This window comes from Oxyura jamaicensis, chromosome 4, assembly GCF_011077185.1.
Source record: "Oxyura jamaicensis isolate SHBP4307 breed ruddy duck chromosome 4, BPBGC_Ojam_1.0, whole genome shotgun sequence".
Taxonomy (NCBI): Eukaryota; Metazoa; Chordata; class Aves; order Anseriformes; family Anatidae; genus Oxyura; species Oxyura jamaicensis.
The window spans coordinates 75,241,519-75,261,499 of record NC_048896.1 but is presented as its reverse complement, the minus strand read 5'-3'; the positions used below and the strand labels follow the sequence as shown (position 1 = coordinate 75,261,499).

At 34.9% G+C, this 19,981-nt stretch overlaps 1 protein-coding gene across 1 annotated transcript in view; it reads left to right on the top strand.

Moving 5' to 3' along the window:
• PCDH7 (protocadherin 7) overlaps positions 1 to 11,404 on the top strand; it is a 283,345-nt gene extending 271,941 nt beyond the window's left edge. Inside the window, 1 exon segment of the mRNA XM_035324967.1 lies at positions 6,781 to 11,404. Within this exon segment, the coding sequence (XP_035180858.1) occupies positions 6,781 to 7,160 (380 nt within the window). The 3' untranslated portion in view covers positions 7,161 to 11,404.
• The last annotated feature ends 8,577 nt before the right edge of the window (positions 11,405 to 19,981 follow it).

The window sequence follows — 19,981 nt, the reverse complement described above, 5'->3', positions numbered from 1 at the left end:
GTATTTAAATTTCTCTCTTTCGTTCTACGTACCTTTTTCCTTGCATAGAAAAAGAATAAAAAGGTTCAGAATTCATTACTATATATCCTTCTGTCGTACCTTCTCTCACAATAGAAATCATTCAGTCGTTGTACATGTGAGCCTTTCTGTACTCTGAAATATTTCTTAAGCTTTGAAAAGCATTTCAGAATGAAATTGTTTCAATCCAAAAGCAATTAATATATTAATTACTTCAGTGCAGTTTGGCATGTCTCAAACAGTGGATTTGTGTTTGACTTTATTCAATAGGACTGCTTTAGAGATGGCATGCGCTGTCTCTGCAGTACATGATAATGCCACACTCAGAATGACAGCAGTCCAAGCCTTAGGGCACTAAATGCTTCTTGAGATATGTTCAATTGGTATTTAACTGTATTTAGCCTATGGTGTAGAGAAAGAAGCTACTGATGCCTTCAAACGTGTTTAAGTGTTTTAATAGTGTCTTGGCATGTCAGAATATGCCACAGCACTAACAGGGTGCAGTTCCTGAATCCCTGTAGCTGAGCTTTTTTTCTTTTTTTCTTTTTTTTTTTTCTTTTTTTTTTCTTTCCCTTGAACAGTGAATTTCTTCAATATGCACCCTCTCAGCTGTTGTTTTCTGCATTATTGTTCTCTGATCATGTAGTCAATACTTGTTATGCTTTAAGAGCTCTGTTGTGTCTCCAATCACACAGCTCATAAAACAGACAGCCATTTAATATAAAAGCTATGTAATGGACTCCTGTTTAATTACATAGCCTTAGTGGTGTTCCACTTGATATTTGGATGGTTCTCTGAATGTGGTATATTTGTGTACAGAGTGCACAAAAAGGTAGGGTGAAAACCGGTTCATCCAAGCCACAGTCTCCATCACTACCATGAGACAGTAGCTATGCCTGTTCTTTTTTCACTGTATTCTGTAAGTATGGCACAGGTGTTCTTTACAGACCCTCAATAACTGGACGCACACAGAGGTATTATGGCCCCATCAATGGGGAATGGCAGCAAAATCTGCATGTAGTCATTGATTTGCAATAGATACTATTCAGCAGTCCATCTACCGGTGACTCTTCAAATCATACGGACCGAGTTGCATGCTTAAAGTAGTAGTGTACTACTGTTGTAGTGCTGTGTGAGTTTTTCAGTCATGTACTCTGGAAAAGGTGTACAACTAGGAATGCTTTCTTGGTGCAGAATTCTTCTTTCTGGGAATGTTCAAGTTGTATGTATCCAGATATGAAGTCACTATTGCTCCTAAGTGATTTTTATCTCCACGGTCAATAAATGGAAGCTTTTGACTAATTAATTCTAAAGCCTGTTGTTACTATAGGCTTTGTGGTTTGCAAAATATGAGAAAATTAAAAGCCAATTGTAGCTTCCTCCAAAATACTGTGTATGCTTGAATACATTAGGAGTAATTGCAAAAAGTGAATTTATCTAAAATATATGCAAGAATGGGCTGTTCTAAAACATGAGCCAGAGTGAGTGTGCAACCTTGATTATATTTCTGCAGTGTATGTAAGCGTACGTAACATCACATCATTTCTAATATGTATTTGTTGACTATTTCATAATAGTTTGTCCTTATCCACATATATTATATACCTTGTTTGGTAAGGAATGGGAAGAGAGAAAATAATGGAAAATTGATTGGGTGGAATATTGTAGTTGTTAAATGTGGGGGGATTAAACTAGCTATGATCCTCACATTTATTCTCTCTGCATTGCCATGTTAGGTGCATTCCTTATTTTGATAACAAGCAATCCTTCCAGCCCTAAAGCAGCAGCCAGCTACAATCAATAGAAACATAATCATACATATAAACAACCCCATTCATTTATATGCTTTTGTACAGAGTTTTATGGAAAAAAAAAATCTCAGAAATTAATGATAACCTTCTAAAGATTTGTTGGATCAATGATCAATTTTATTTTTAAATGACAGCTATCAATTAACTCTGCAAATCGTTGGTGCAAGCTTATATGGAATGCTGTGAGAAAGCAGAATGTGGGACTCTGTAAATTAGTATTCTCCAATTTTATTTTTTTTTTTATTTTAAGATGAAGTCTGAGCAGTTGGAAGTGAAAACTGCTCTCTAAATACTCACTTTTGAAGTCTACCACTAACATGTACACCAAAGCTCTTGTCTAAATATCTGCGTTTTGGGAATGGATTTACAACGTTTTTGTAAAAAGTTAAGCAATACCTAACTCATGAGTAGAGCCACCATGAGAGGCTGTTTGAAAATAACTTAGATGGTATGTTCCACTGTATCTCTGAAGATAACTTTATGCAGAAAGTGCTTAAATTTGAGTATTCTATGTATAAACAGTTAAAATCTAAATTCAAAATCTACACATTTGTATATGATAAGAAATACCATCCCTCCAGGTTTACTTTCACTAATTAGCACTGTGATAAAATTTGTTTGTTAATAACTGGCATTTTAAGCATTTATTTGAGCCAGTTTCCAGATACATAACTGTGGTAGAAATCTGTTACACTCTTCCTTGATGATTTGCCAACTGTGATGACAAATTCTTTGCTGTGTCTTGTTCCATTAGGCTTGTCAGCTAGCAGGGTAGTTGCTACTAAAGTGTTTAACTTTTAAAATGATGAGTACTTAAAAAATCATGTTACTTGGATATATGTTTGGATGAAACTTGTTCTAGAGGAGAAAAGGAGTAATGTGTGTTTTTTTTTCTCCTCAAACTCAGAGATTGCTCACGACTCTATAGGCTAGATAATGCGAAAACAGGAGCTTACAGTCACTATGCAAAAGAGGGTCAATCTGTTCAGAGGATTAGCAAAAGTACATTTAATTACTTTGCAGCTAAAGCTGTGTGCTTGTTTATTCAGAATGAAAGTTAAATCTCTGTTATCTACTGCAGTGTATAAGAGATACCCTAGTCCTTAACAGACTAGTTTAGGTATTTTAAATAGTTTAGGCATGAAAGCAATGTTTGCTTGACCCATTTTCTAACATAATGCAGACAGAAAAGATTCTCTCCTTCCCCACACCTCCCCAGCAACTGCTGATCTTATGTCCATCTTTTAAACAAGAGCAGTTAAATGCAACAGGCTTCACATGCATGTTAGATTAAATCTGTGTTTAAATGCTATCCTGATCCTAGCTCTTAATACAGATGCAAGAAAGCAATGGAGTAGCAGACTACCTTAACTGTATGTGCCAAATACTAACTGAAGGGTGTGTTGGAGGAAAATATATCTCACTGGATCCAACAGCTCATGGGAGGCAAGGCTGCTGCCACTCTATGTCTCCAGGTCCAACCAGTAGCAAAACTGAAGATACATTTCCAATAGGCATGTGCACAGAGCACAAGTATATACCACATATAGACACAGCTGGAAGATCATAGACATACAGAGCAACTCAACTGCAGACAGCACCAAAGGCCTCATCCTGCTCCCCTCTCTGGCTGGACAGCATGGAAGTCCACTAGTGTGTGTACATATAAGTAATATGTACATATAATATGCATGTATATATATGAGATATATACACACAAACAATATACATACACACTATACAATGCACATATATAGTTGGATTGTATATATAATTATTTTTATATTTTTGGATTGTGTATCTATATGTTTATATACATATATATGTGTGTATACATATTTATGCCTCTTTTTCCACTCTTGTTCTTCTTCCCCTAGACACCCCATATTAAGTCCAGTGAAATCCCAAACTGCTTTCCCCTGCATTCTGTAACGTCATATATACCTAGGGAACAACCCCCAGTAGAGTAAAAGGTGATCTTGAGAGCAGCTGCTGATGACTCATGGCCATTGGTTCCATGCCCAGACAACAGGGCTGATGGGACAGCCCTGGGAGCTGTGGCTGCTCCTCTTGAGTCCTTGATTTGGGTTCCCATCTCTGCCACTGTACATCCCTGTGCTCCACTAAGCCTAGGCAGTGGCTCCTGTGAGGAGCAACTTGGCAGAGTATTATTTGGGTTTCCCCTCCTGCCAGTTTCTTTCTGATCTCCTTTTTAGGTATGCAGATGGGCTTTATCACAAAACCCAACAGGGTGAAAGGGCCACATACTGACTTAGAGGTTGCTGCTTGATAAATATCATTGTAAAGCTGAATTGTACAGAAGTCTCATGCTTTACAAATAAGGGATTCTACATTTGTCCAGAATGAACATGGGATAAGCTACAATGCAAAATGGTAAATTTACAGGTATGTGATTCAACTAGTGTGGAACAGATTGTTATCAACCAGAGTGATGCTGGCTTAAGACCTGCTTGCACTAAAAAGATACCTTAAAATATATGACATTAACAGTTTCAATCTAAAAAGTACAAATAAAAATATAATAATAAAAGAAAAAATCAACAACTTTTTTCAATAAACACATACTCCTATGTTTTAAATAAAGATCAAACAATTTTCTTGTTCAGTATTTGCTAATATTCTGCCAGAGTAATAATTTAAATAGTAGTAGCAAGCCTAATGTTTAATGGTCATTTTTCAGAAAAAAGATGCTAATTGAAGACCTTATTGAGATTTATATGGGAAGTGGTTATGCCTTCTTTTTAAAATATCAGAAGGGTTTTCCTGTTTAAAAGTTAAAGCATGTAAGATACAGCTCAGCAGTTAATTATGTAGCTTACCTTTAGGGTGTGCCAGAATAATACTAGGTTTAGCTGACAAATAATAGAGAATATTCCTGATACAGTCCCTATCTTTTGTGTACATCTCTAGAACACAGATGTCTAAAAACCAATAGGCTGATACCTGTCCATAGTTTTTGTATTCTTCATTGAAAAAATGTGGGAGTCATGGCTGAATCTAACTGCAGAAGTCTGGAAAAGTACAACTGAAAAAAAAGAAAAAATTACCTTGTTTCCCTCTTCCCAGCTGTACACATCTCAGCTACAATTACTCAAGTTACTCAGTTATGAAAATGTCAGCGCTGTTTTCCTTGTTGAAGTCAGTGACATATTGCAATATGAAATATTGTACAGTGTTCAATATGCTATAGTAATATTTTCAACATTTAATGGAAATTAATATGCATATTCTTTACAATACTGCAACAAATTACTAATAAAGGAATAGTTAAATGCACAGAAAAATCAGGAAGAGATGAATATAAATCTAACTTTCAAGAGCTTTTGCATTTTTATCACTATTAAATCTGCAGATGCTGAAATAAAATATAAAATATATCTCTACAAGCACCTATTGTAAATATTTTAAACTACAATATTTTAAGCAAATGATTTTTTTTTTTTAATATAAATAAACTTCAGGAGTGGTCTTTTTTTGCTGGTTCTAGACTCTAGACTCTACACCATCTTTGTAGCCCTCCTTTAGATACTCTCCAACAGTTTTATATCCTTCTTATATTTTGGCACCCAAAACTGCACACAGTACTCAAGGTGAGACCTCACCAGTGCAGAGCAGAGCAGGACAATCCCTTCCCTCAACCAGCTAGCAACGCCATGCTTGATATACCTTAGGATACACTTGGCCCTCTTGGTTGCCAGGGCACACTGTTGACTCATAATCAACCTTCTATTGACCAAACCCCCCAATCCCTTCTTGCAGGGCTGCTCTCCAGTCTCTGATCCCAGAGTCTACACATGTATCCAGGGTTGCCCCATCCCAGATACAGAATCTGGCACTTGTTCTTTTTAAACTTCATACAGTTGGTAATAGCCCAGCTCTAATTTGTCAAGATCTCTCTTGCAAGGCCTAACTATATGAATATCAATCTTGTTCCTTTGTAGGCAACTCCACTTATTTCATGTAGACCATAATGTAAACTTTAAAAAAAAGCAAAGCATTCAGAATCTTACCATACCTTAAAACAGAGGAGGTAGTTTTCTAAATTATAATGCAGGTATTGAAATAGGAATATTAAAAACCCTCTGTGTATCTAGTAGGAGTCAGCCCTGCGAATTTTGCTGGTTTTCAAATAAAGTTTTTTTATGGCTACAATAGGTAGAAAACTGAGATAAAGTGATCTAGAACAGGACAACTTTTAACACAACACATCAGATATAAAATTTTACATTCAGGAAGCACTCTCTCTGCCCCTCCACATGCACACACACAACACATAGAACAACATCTGTATATGTTAGACTATGTTTATAACCAATAGTAGTTTTTAAGATGCTTTTAATCATTGATTGTAGCACTCACATAACGTATTGTGTACTAACAACACCCTGTTCTGAGAAATACAAGTGGAGGTTCACATTACGTGCAAATCGAGTCCTATTGTCAGCAACAGAACAGCTTGCACACCAGGAGTTAAACATGTTCATAAAAATTTGCAGGGTTGAGGGCCTAAAGTTTCTTTCACGTAAGTTCAAAACATTCTTTGCAAAATAAGCAAAACACCTTGCTCGGGTATTTTTAATAATTTCAAGGAAATTGGCAGCATAGAATGAAGTGCTTGGTTGACTAGTAGACATCAAAAGTCATTCAGTAACTAATATCAAATATGATTTTGCTTATGAGATTGATTTACAGCCATAGGAACTGACAATATTTTTACTTTTCAATTCTTGAGGTTCAGAATAACTGTACTGATATGCTTATGACCTATTGGGCACATGCAATGTAAAAGAAGCTATTACTTACTACAACTTGTTGCAACATTCTTACCAAGACCTTTAAAAATACCTTTTGTGGATTTAAGGATTCTCAGTTTCACTGGAAGACATTGCAGTATTATTCATTTGTAAAGGCAACTCTATTTTACTTTCAGATTCAAGGCCTCTGCCAGATGTAGCCCTGACAGGGAAGTGTACCCGAGAATGTGATGAATATGGCCACTCGGACTCCTGCTGGATGCCAGTTCGCACTTCTCCTGAAAGGAAGCAGAAGAGCCAGCCAAAACTCTCCACTTTCATGCCTGTTGATGAACGGGGCAGTCAGGAAAAGCTGGCCAATGGAGAAGCTTCCCTCATGGGTGATCGCAACAGAAACCTCCTTAACAAAAAGTTGACGTCATCCTATGAGACCTTCAGCGCGGCTAGTTTCAGCAAAAAAGAAGAAGGCAATCCAGAGGATATCCCCCTTACACAGACAGGGGAATACAAGCCATCTCCTGTCAATACTCTAACTAGAAGAGAAGTTTACCTGTAGGCTAAAAAGCAGCAACGAAATTCTTTCATGTTATAGGAAAAAAAAAAAGGGGTAAAAGTCCTAAAAGCAAAACAATTTTAACAAAAAATAAGAAACAAAAAGAGGAGGCCACCAAAGAGACAAAACCTCTGCCTGCCACTTCTGCCTCCATAGCAGGCATTTAATTATACTGTCTGCCTGACTATACTGTACAATGTAGAAAATGTTGTTACTTGCATGTCTAATTCCCCCCCACTGATTTTTATTTTCCTAAATCTATGATGCAAATTCCTCCCATAGTAATGAGCTTGATTAAAGAGAACACAACACAGTGTTGTTTCCCCTCTGCAGAAGCATGAGTTAAGCCACTCATTTTGTTTGATTGTCATCTGGCTTGTTAAGGGTAACAGGTCAGGGAAAACGTATTCAAAACATATCATCTGAATATTGCTGATCCCCACCAGGGACAATCCTTCAGAAACCATGCAGATATAGAGATAAATACAAAAGAATAATCATTAATAGGCACTTTGTGAAGACCACAGCTTTAATATTCTCACCTCTCATCTGAGGCTGGAAGCAACAGAGATACGTTCAGCCTGAGACTGCAGTCTAAAACAAGGCATACTTTCCTATGAATCATGAACTCTGGTTCTGTTTTATCCATAGAACAAATGTGTTCTTGCTGTGTCTCTTTCTCTCCTCCTCTCTCGTTCTCTGTAATGATTACTTAAATGTAAACACAATTAGTAACACATATACTGTAGCATAGTAATGATAAACTCTTTAAATAATTATTTTGGACAAGACTAACATCTAGCTGGGAAGATAGTAATAACAAAAAGGCCAAAGATCACACTATGGATCAGGGGAACTGCTAAGTATTGGGGCTTGGCATAGAAAACTAATATACTCACAAATAAGACATATGTACTCATAACACACCTTCAGTTACTGTTTGCACAGCAGCACAATCCACAAGCCCAGCTGACATAATATTTTTTTCCAATGTGGTTCAGTTGAACACCCAAAGGAACTGATTTTTAATATTTTTTTTTTTTTTAAAATGACGTGATATGTTGCAGCAAGTGCTGTTTGATACTGCCAGTTCCAGGGAATTTTTGAGATCATAATTAAAAAATAATATAATGCTAGAAGGCTGTGTTATGACGAGACTGCTTGGTAAGATGGAGAAGTGGATAATGGAATGATACAGTAATGAGAATATTACAAGTCAAATACAAAGACTTCTTTTCAGGGCACAAGGAATGATTGCCAAGTCTTTTGTCATCAGTGTTGCAGATTACCAATTGATTTGATTGTGTCAAAGATGTAATGCAGGTTTTTCTTGAAACACAAGTGCATTAAAGCTGAATGAAGTGCAATACTAAACAGTGTCAAGACTCAGATCATTTAGGCTAGGTAAAAAATAAACAGTGATATGATACTCACCTAGTAGGTCAAGATGAGTCAAAAGGAATCCAAACTGTCCAGAATATGCAAGAGCTCCGGGCTGTAATGATTCTCATGGTGAGCACTTCATGAAAGAGGAAATGAAACAGTTTTTTTTTGTGCAATAAGAGCTATAAAACATGCAGAACTTCAGCCAGTTGCTTTGTAGCTGTTGCTGTAGTAATAGTGACAAACTGAGCTCAAACATTCAGACAAAAGTGACAATCAAATGACACAGTTTGAGAAGGGGAAAATCATTCAAATCCCTGGCTGTTTAACCTGGCACTAAGGCATGGCTAGATGGCTCTCTAGTATACTGTAGTCACAATGTAGCTTTGGGTAGTTTTTTGCTTTGAAGAATTGCATAGAAATAACCTTAAACAGCCTATAGTAGAGGTTGCTAAATCAATACAACTCATCGCATTTATCTTTTGAATTCACTTCTCCACACAGTGGGATGTGCCATTTCTGGCCATTTCATTCTTCTCAAGTTTACTTTCTTCATGTAACATTAGTTTGTGTATAGCAGTTATGATGAATGGGCACATTTTAGAAAGAAAATATTAAAGTTTAATAATGATTGAACATTCTTATGTTTAATTATTTAAGTAATATGGAGAGATGCAAACTAGTACTTTGTTATGAGACTGCATAAAGCAGTTACTGCTTTGTATAATCTGTAAGTACCTGTTTAAAAATGCTTCTAAAATGCTTATGTAATGTATACACATTTTTCTTGCACGTTTCAACAGAATACACAATTGCATAACAAATGTTCAACAAAATTTCCTTTAATAAGATTTTATTTAATATTAAACACAAAAAATTATGTAGCTTGGTTCAATATATCGTTAAACCCTTTGTCTACAAGGCTAATGATACAGGTCATAGATACAGGTCATAGAAGACCTTCAGATTAAATGGATCAGCAGTCACTCGCCAATTTTTGCACCACATAAGACAGTCATTAAATACTTTACTTGTGTGCATCTCCTTAGAACTAAAATGGGTGTGAAAGAATTTTTTTAAAGTTCTATCTACTGTAAGTATTCACAACAATTCTAGTAGAACTAGCCACTATTAACATGCTGATTAGACTTCTGACCTGGCATGACACACAAATATATTTTGTGTTTGTATTTTTCTTTTTATTTTAAATAGATTAAATCTGGTGCCACTCCATAAATAGAGTGCTTTTGTATAAAAAATAAACAAATAAACTATAAAAAATAATTAGGGTGAATGCAAAATATGCAACTGTGCCTTTTATACCTGTTATTATGGTAAAGTGGTAGTTGGGTTTGGACACTGAGGAATAAGGGGCTATTCCCAATCTTTTTGAACCTGTATATTTACCTGTGTTTATTTTCTGAGAAATTATAAATAATATATTAAAAATAAGCCTTTTGCCAAACTCAGTTAATGGACCAGTCTTAAGCATTATTAACACAAGGCTGTGGTTTAAGTATGTCTTGAGATTTTTTTTTTTCTTTTTTAACGTAATATTTGTGTGAGGTTTGGGATTGTCTTCATTTGTTTTTTGATTCTGCTGCCTGGAGAACAATGATCAGTCTCTATTATAGTTGTTTAGCAAGGTGTCAACAGTTCATTTTGCCAATAAAATTGACAAGTAATTTCTTTTTAATTGCTTTTAACTGCCATCACATTTCAGTTGTACAGTATAGGAATAATCCTTTTATTTCTCTCCATGAGAAACTCAAATGAGCTTTGCATGTATTTTACATTAGGGCACCTTTATAGATTGATACGTTAGTATATAACTTTATATGTATTAGAAAATTCAGTAGCTTTGGTCTAAAATCTAATGCTCATTTTGGATCTCAGATCCACTATGTTTATTCAAGATGGTTTCTGACTGGCCTGCTGCCTGAGTTTCAGGAAAAAATAATAATAAAAAAAAATAAAAGTTAAACATTATTTTTATGTGGGGGAAGAACTGAAATGGGATTGAAATGATTGACTGAAAGGCTACCCTAGGAAGTTGTCAGCTAGGAAAATAAGGAGTATGGCTGAAGACTTGCCATAAGTACAGCCACCACCAAACACTTCTAAGGACTTGAAAAATTAAATATTTTTCCTTTTCTTTCATTAGTGATAAATATAGTGTTTCCTCAAGGAACAAAGAAAATGAAATAGCAATAGAAATAAAAGCCCATCAGTTAAGTTGTATTACTGACTGAAGAGCATACACAGAAAATAGAAGACAATAGTTACCAGCTACCTGGGGTACACTTTCAGACAACTTTTTCCTAAATTTTAAGCACTTGCATTCAATGTGGTACGATCTGTTTGTAATATTAATCATTGACTATTGTTCTGCAACTTGGATGTTGATAGTGAAGCAGAGAACAATTTATCATTGTTTATTATGAGTCACTATGCACGCAACTATGCTAAACATGGCAAAATGTATTAAACGCTAGTCCACCTCTATTTATGAAATATTTACATAATTTAATTTGCTTTTGTACAGTTTTATGTAAATAAATTGCTTGTCATTTTTGTCTCTGCAAATTAAAATATAACATGTTCAACTGGTTGCCCATTTGCCATTGTACTTTCTCTGACAGGCTACTCCACTTTGACTGGATTAAAACACGTGGTAGTTTGCATAGTTAACTCGTATTTTGCATGGCAAAGATGAAGCTGCCTTTGTAAGTGGCCACTTCTTTAGCTGCTGATGTAGCTGAGGTTTTACTTGTCTACAGAGTGAAATTCAGTAGGGATTATTCACGCTCAGGACTGCATACAGCTGTTTTCATGGTCGAAATAAAGTACTTGTAATGACTGAAGTTGCTTCCCATTACTGTTTAAAATGGCTTCTTCTTGAGGTATGGTTAAAGCATTCATCTTAAGGGAAATAACAAGATTTTAGTAAAAGCTCAGCTATTTCCATTATGGAATGACAATTTTGTAGTTATCTACAAGGTTGTTATTTTTTTTTTTTTTTCCCAAGAAGTTTAGAACTATTAATTCCTGAAGTGTCAGTGAAGTACCTATGTTGAAAAGAACAAAGCAATTAATGCAGTATTTCAGAGCAAAATGTGAAATGAAAACCTACAGATCTTTCTAGGCATGAATCAAATCATCCATCTCAGCATAAAAATATATTGAGAACAAACTATCCTCAAGAAGGAACATCTGAGAAGCAGAGTTCATCCCTTTCCTGTCTGCATCAGTCTTTTTGTTTGTTTGCTTGCTTTAAAATAAAGCAGGTACCAAAGCAGCCATTTAGTTGAGATTTGCATCAGTTGTGATAAGTGAAAAATATGCTTAAGGAAGAGAAAGGAAAGGTTAAACTATTTGTTTCCCTTGCCCCCCATTTGTGCTGTTTTATACTAAATACAGTACTGCTACAGAGGCTTTGCAAATTATTGTACAGAATTCCCCACTGAACAATACAAAATGCTTTTTCTAGGTTTCTACATTAGTTACAGATTAGGCTTTGATTTGTTGTGAATAAATACAGGCTGGCCAAAACTTTTTTTTTTTTTTTTTTCCTTTTTCTTTTAAATAAACTTTACATTGTAAATTTATTTCTCTGACCATGCTTTCAGTTAACATTGTCTGGTCTTCTCTAATGAATGTGTCAAGAAAGATTCTTCCTCCCATAAGCAGAGGTCTAAATCTGCATGCTTGTGGAGAGAATTCAATCCACCAACTGACCCCAAATCTCCCACATCACACTTGAATGAACTACCCCTAACCTCTTTCAGCAGAAGCAGTATTTTAATGAGTAACTTCAATCAAGCTTTCATGTTTATTTTATATTAGATGTAGTATACAAGGCATGACCTTTTGTTTGTTTATTTTGTCTTTTATCTTCATTCTTCTTGTTTACCAACTGCATCCAAGAATATGATTACAGGAAGATAAAATAAATTTCCCGAGCCACTCAGAGTGGTAAGAGAGGATAATATAAACTGGTGAAAGCTAACAATTTATGCTCCCCTTTAACCCGACTTCATTTCTCCCTCCTGCACTGCAGTAAAATGTAAATCTTATGCAGAGGCTGAAATTAATAAATGTGACCTAGGCAGAAATAATTTCATGTCTTTATTGAGCCTCCTGAGGGTAGTGTATAGAAGATGGTTAATAGTTCATAAATGTGCAAATCGTCTAGCCTATGCCAAAGGAGAAAGCAACACCAGAGTTAGACAGATGAGAATATTTAGTATATCTCTTCGTAAATGATAGGGTTCCAGTCAGTTCATACAAGTATTTCTTCCGAAGAAAGTATGCCTTATTCAAAAACTTAAATAGACTTACCAAGAAACCATGGAAATAAATACATAAATAACATTTAAAATACCTATTCTGTAGTGGCGTCAGATAGCCTCTGGGAGAAGAAGGAAGAAAAGGAAGAACAGCAAATAAGCATAGTGTAATTGGCACAGAAATCTTAGAAATAAGTCCCTTTAGACTTCCAAACTGATTTAAAGATCTTGAAATAGGGAGATATTAATGCATAATTTGTAGCTATCTACAGTATGGTACTGTAATTTCCAAGAAAGTATTCTTGCTAATTATAAGGCATGTGATTCTATTTAAGGTAGTGTTTTAAAAGATTTAATTAATGGTTAAAAACATTTATATCTTCTTATTCTTTCTCTGCAAGCTTATTAAAGCAGAATTCAGCAGTCTTCTAAAGCAGTCTCTGTAGGAAAAGCCAGGTTTGGAAAGTCCAAGATATATTTTTCATAAAATGTTATTCCAACACAACTTCTATTTTCAGTAATGTGACTAACTTCTTCAAATTTACACTATAATCATGACCCTTAAATATATATACATACAGATCTCTGAACTATCTCTGCTTTCCAAAATATAACAGCAGCAAGAAAGTAACTTAAGAACAGAGTCAGTACACCACTTTGCATCTTTATCCTCTCTTTCGTACATCTTATAACCTTATACTTGTCAATTCATGGAGTGTGCCATGGGGAAAGCAACTTAAATAGGAATGAATCACACTTTTTTTTTTTTTTTTTTTTTTTTTTTTTTCTCCTAACCCTGTAAAGAATTAGAGAAGGAAAGAAAGACAAGAGCAAGAGGGAGGGAAATAAATTAATCTGTTTTTATTGCCTACCTCTCATGGATTTCCAGCACCTACAGAAAATTCCATTAATCTCTAGTACTGGAAACTTCCCCATACAAGCATCCAGCTCCATTTCTTTCAACAGAACTTGCAGGTTGTGTAAGTTGCACTAAGTCTAGTTGGGGTAAACCATCTTCGTGCTGCCTTTTCATCTTATATGATAACTATACGATCCCAGAAAACAAAATTTGTTCCAATTGATCCAAGATTATGGTGGAACTAGTCTGACCTTTGTTGGATATATAGTTAATAAGACAAGCAGAAGCAAAAAGGTCAGAATTTAAGATGAGAGGGATCTTGTTAGTCTAAAGAGATCCACAAACTTCTTCACATGCTGCAATGAATTATTATTATTTAAGTCTGAACAAAATAGATGAGGCTGAAAATTTAATAACCATAACGAAGAAAGTATGATTAGAAAAATTTAGAGTGATGGAGACCTAGCTCAAGCTAAGTATGTGTGTGCATGTATGTTTATATAACCCTCTTACCTCTGGCTTTTGAAGAAGAGTTTAAGATACTCTTCAAGATTTCAGAAAAGTGATAGAAGTTATCATTATCCAGTGTCAGAGAAACAATAAGGTCTCCAGCATGAGGATATATATAACAGATACAGATCTATTCTAAGGTTTAGTAAGACAAAACAAACAAACAAACAAAAACATATAAGCTAATGCCTATCTTAACACAGCAGGGTGTGGTGATCTTACATATAGTACATAGGGTAACTACCAAAGCTCAGTTTCTCTTTAGTTTCCTATTTCACATAAATTGCTAGAACAAAAGGAAAACATTTTGTGTCTGTTTTGTTTTTGAATATTAGTTCATCTGCTTTTTCTCATGTAGTCATCTTAGCACCTACTTAGCTTTTCCCCACCTTGTTCTGAACTAGAACAATAGATAATTTCATATTATTTTTCAGGCTGACCTCTGAATCTCTGCCAGGCATCCTGTTGCCATCCTTATCTTTTAGATAAGACCATGAAATCATGGTAGTTTGAATATTAGAAGAGTCCTTCTAATGGTGGTGTTAGAACAAGGAGAACAATGGAGGTGTTAGAACAAGAAGTATGTATTGAATTTAGAATATTCTGGTGTAATGCTGATTAAGAATGAATGAATGAATAAATAAATAAATAAATAAATCCTGAATTCCAGGGTGGACTGAAAAGCTGCTGTGTTTGGTAAAGAACAAACCACATACTGGGTACAACCCTATAGTAACAAGCAGTGTATTTCTTCTTGCTCTAATCTGCACATTATGTAGAGATGAAAGGAAAATGTACAAGTGCCCCAGGTCTCTCTGAAGTACAGTTAATCATAGTTCATAAATACAAAAAAGAAGGAATCATCTTTTCCCAGTCCTGGTAAGTTGAGCCTGTTTCCAATCAGTTTGAATGCCCCTATTGAATATTCCAATTGCTTGTGCATCATCACTACAGTGATAATTGGTAATTAATGATACAGCTAGTATGACATGCTCATTTAGGACAGCATAGAATTGACCAAGGGAAATGATGATGGAAAAGTACCACCTAAAGAACAAGACATTCAAACTGTAAATCCCATTAAATGCTAATAATGTATTTAGTTGATACATTATTACATATTAATATCAAAGTTCAATAACCACTTTTCAGAAAAAAACTCAGCTAGTCAAAACAAGCTTTCATAAAAAGTAAAGGTGACAGCTTGGTTAGTCATGGACTGAGAAGGTCACATCTAAGAGCTGCAGAATAACTTTGTATTGAGTGACCGCAGATAAAATAAATCTAGCAACACTCAGAAATAATACATCTTGTTGTTCCTTACTTGGTGATGGAAACTGAAGCTTCCAAAAGTTTATTGCTGAACAACAATCAGAAACAAACTAACAACCAAACAAAAGCACCACCAACAAAAACAATATGAATGCTTAAAATTAAGGAAAGATCAAAAAACAACAGATTCTGTTGCTTAGATCAAGATGCAGGTGCACTATGAATATTTCTCACAGTTTTTACCTCCATTCCTCTCTATATATTTAAAAAAAAAAAAAAAAGATATAAATGCTAGAAGATTTGTAGGGTGATCAAAGGTATAGAATAAATATAAATCAAAGTTATAAATAAATAGCTCTCTTCAGCCTAAAGAAGAGAACCAAGAGGTTTGACAACAATCTAGATTAAGTCATAAATAAAGACAAGTGAGGAAAACTCTCAGTTTCCTTTAATTAATGGGCTATGAAGCACCATATAAAATTATCAGGCAATAAATTCAAGATACATGAAATATGGTGCATTTTCATACTGTGCATTAAACTGTTCAATGTCTTATAAGAGGAGACAGACCTTTGGAATGCATCCCCATGAGTGTAAAGATGTCTGGCCCCACAAAGAAAATAAAAAGGTTTCTAGAGTAATGCTTTTAGTGAATGACACAGGTTAAGAATGGCGCAAGTAAAAGATTTATCTGTTTGCCATACTCTCTTACCTAAGCAGACATGCTAGCAACTACTAGAAGCAGAAAGCATCTTTCTGTAACTCAGCACCACTATTTTCTTAAACAAAAGAACAGAAGGTTTTCAGGATGTTCTTATTGATATTTAACTCTTCGATAATATTTCCCCAACAGAGATGATGTTGGGGAAAAATAACCTATGCCTAGACCACACTTACAAAATTCTAACTAACCAAGTTCTAAAATTCTCTGCCTGGGAAAAAAAAAAAAAAAAAAAAAAAAAAAGGAGGTGACATAGCTAGACTCACAGAATGATGTAGGTTATAAGTGCTGTAACAGACAATTACTACATGTATTTGAACAAGTAAGCAAACCATTACATTTTTTTTAAAGATAGTTATATACTTAACTCTTGCCTGAAATTGGTGACAGGCACTTATGTGTGCTGTGTACTCTTGATTACAGATATTCATATAGACAAAAACGTATGGCAAAATAATAATAAAAAGGCATTTGCAACTTTTGCAAACATGTTTCCAAGTGCTGATATTGTTTCAAACTTTATACCTCCTGAACAGAAGTACAAAATTGAACATTGAAGAAAACTCTTGAAATTAGAAGTAGTAAGTGATTTCTCACCAAGTGATATTTGCAGTCTTAGGAGTATATGGAGATATCTTGTTTTCCTAATCTTCTAGATATCCTAATCTTTCTTAATCTTCTAGATACAGTTATTAGCATCCCTGATGTAAAAAGAACTATATAACCTCTAATAATAATGAAAAGACATGATTTTTTTCCCAAAGGAATTAAAATAATCAATGTTTCTTCTCCACATTCCATTGGAGAAAGTAATTTTTTATTAATTGGACTTCATTTTGGAATCAGTAGGATCATTTCAGGTTAATCTGCAATACAGTAATCACTTCATATTATTTATCTTTAAAATTAAAATTAACAACTAGATTGATAGTCATGGAACTATTATGCATAAAAAATATTTCATGGAATACATGTTAGTATTTTATTTTGAAAATCTTAGAATCATGCAGCAGTTTTTAAAAATCATGATGTAACATGACAGAAAATACAAAACTAAAATATGAGTATATCTTAGTTTCTTTTACACTATTTTTCTGCTGTAGACTGTTCACAATACTGGAAGGAGTTCCTTATCTACGTAAAATTATCCTCCATCAGTATTGATATTACAATTTCTTCTTGCTCCAAATCTGGCTTACAAAACAAACTACTCCCTACAACACATGCAGCAGCAAAAATGGAAGACCTGGGAAGCATGTACAGTTTAACATTAAAAGAAATATAAAAAAAAGTTATCATTTACACAAACTCACATAAGCCTTAAGAAAAATGCACTCTGGACAAAGTTATGAATTTAGACAATTTGGCTTGGCTTAGCTGACAAGATGGCTGGAAGGCTATACAAACAGAAAAGCAGAAATTTAAGTGACCAAAGTGAATTAATACTTATCTCTCAAAAGGATAGAAATATGCCCTCATTCCTGTTCTTTACTGTTTTTCCAAAACATAGTTGCCACCAGCACTACAAGAAAGCTATGACTGAAATTTACTTTAACGATGAAAGGAAAAAAGGCTTTTTCCCCCCAAGCTCCCTCAGCGTCTCAAGTTTCTTGTACTATCATCAATAATGTTGCTCTGTGCCAAACCTGCAGTATCTCATGAGAAACAAGTTCTGGCATTTTATTCAGAATAGAAATGAGCAGAACCTCTTCTCCCTCAAAGGATATTGCTACCATGCACAAAACAGCACGGGACAGAGAAGATAACCAAGTTATCTGATATGTGACTCACGCCTTACCCAAATAATTTAGAACTAGTTTCTATATCTTTATTTGCCTTGGTACAAGTATTTTTTTTTATTTTTTTTTATTTTTTTTTTTTTTTTTGCAATGAATGGCACAGGGCTCCAGCCTGCAGAACACTCTGCAGATTAGACAGCAGAACCTGTTTTAACTCTTAAAACCTGAGCATCTTCGAGCATACAATCACATTCAATAGAGAAAACACACTCCAACACCAAAGATATACTACAACCTTTGTTACTTAAGTGGAAAAAGCAAGGATCAGAAATCATGTCTCAGTGAGAGGCCCTTGCCTCTGAGTGACAGAAACATACCAGTCGTTGCAGCCTCTTACAGCATCACTCACACACCGTGAGAATGGAAAGGGAAAGGAATCGGGTATGCCTGAAGACCCTACTTTATTTGTAATTCTTAAATCCACCTGCTACTCATTTGTAAATAGTTCAAATTCTTACTGAAATATTTTAAAAGAAAAAGGCTATCAGTGTAATAAGTGAAAAGCTATAAATGTTTTCATGCCCTGTTCCAGAGAAAACTGCACTAACTGTCAGTCATGGAAAGAAAGTGCTTCTAGGTCACTACAACAATGTATACACACTGAAGAATAACTAAACAAATTTATTTTCAATTTACCTATACAACAGGAACTAATCTACACAAGGACTAATTTCAACATTTGTCCCAGTATACTCAAATTACCAAAGAAGGGGGGGGGGGGGAAATCTATTTATTTTTTTTTACATTTATTAAACAAAACATAACACTCCCTTCCTTGCTAGACACATCATATTCTACTGTACTTTCTAGTATAGCCTCATTTTGAATGCCAGAAACAAGCTCTCTCAAGCCTTTCTTCTTTGTAAAAAAACCTGTTGTGGTAATTTCAGAACTTCAAAGGATCTGCTTAAATTCACAGCTTTATTGTAACTATAAGTGTGTATTATTTTATTGTTTATCGATCTACACTATTGGTACTCCATTGTGAAATTTGTCCTTGTTCAATATGCAAAGGAAAACCATCTTCTTTAGACAAATTTTTGTCTTTTTTTTTTTCTTCCACAAACTTTTCTAGAAACTTCTACTTTTGCCTGCTGTACTGTAAAGTCATTTACAGAACATTTACCCTCTTGCTCCCAATTGCACTTATAGACTTTAAAAAGTCTTCCTGGGGAGAAAAAGGCAGCAGTCAGCATTAGATTAACAGCAAGTAACAGCAAGGGTATACATGACAGCAGTAACTCAAGTCTCCCCTTTCTCCACCTCCCTCAGCCACAAGAAAAAAATATACAGTGACCCACCAGTACCAGCAATTTAGTTCAAAGAGAAAGTTCAGTGAGATTTAAAACCTGTCTTGAGAAACTATCATATTGTCCAATACCTATTATGTCCAAAAATGCATATCAACATGCTATTTTCAGATTTTTAAAGAGTATATTTGTAATATAACAGCAGAAGCATGAAGATTTGTTGTCCAGATGTTCACCTGCAATAAATCGGCACAAAGGCTATGGGGATAGTTGAGAAATCCATTATCAACACTATATATAGTGTTTTCTTCTGTTTTTGCACAATGATGTTGACAATCCTCTTTCTGAGGATTGAAGACAAAGTGGGGCAGAAACATCTTTACCAACAAAGCGGCCAACCTGGTGAGGTCAGCTTTAAACTAGGAACACATGTGAAAAGAAATTAGAATCCCCAGTCAAGTAAATTTTGGTTTAACCCGAGCAGGCAGCTGAGCACCACACAGCTACTCACTCTCCCCAGGGGGAAGGGTGAAGAGACTCAGAAGGGTTAAAGTGTGAGTACTCATGGGCTGAGATAAAGATAGTTTACTAGGTTAAGCAAAAGTTGTGTGGGGAAAAAATAAAAATAAAAATTAAAAAAATAGTTTAAACAAGGAGTTCCTTCTGTACTTCCCATCTGCAAACAGGTGTTCAGTCACTTCCAGCATAAAGGTTTATTGGGAAGACAAACACCATAATTTC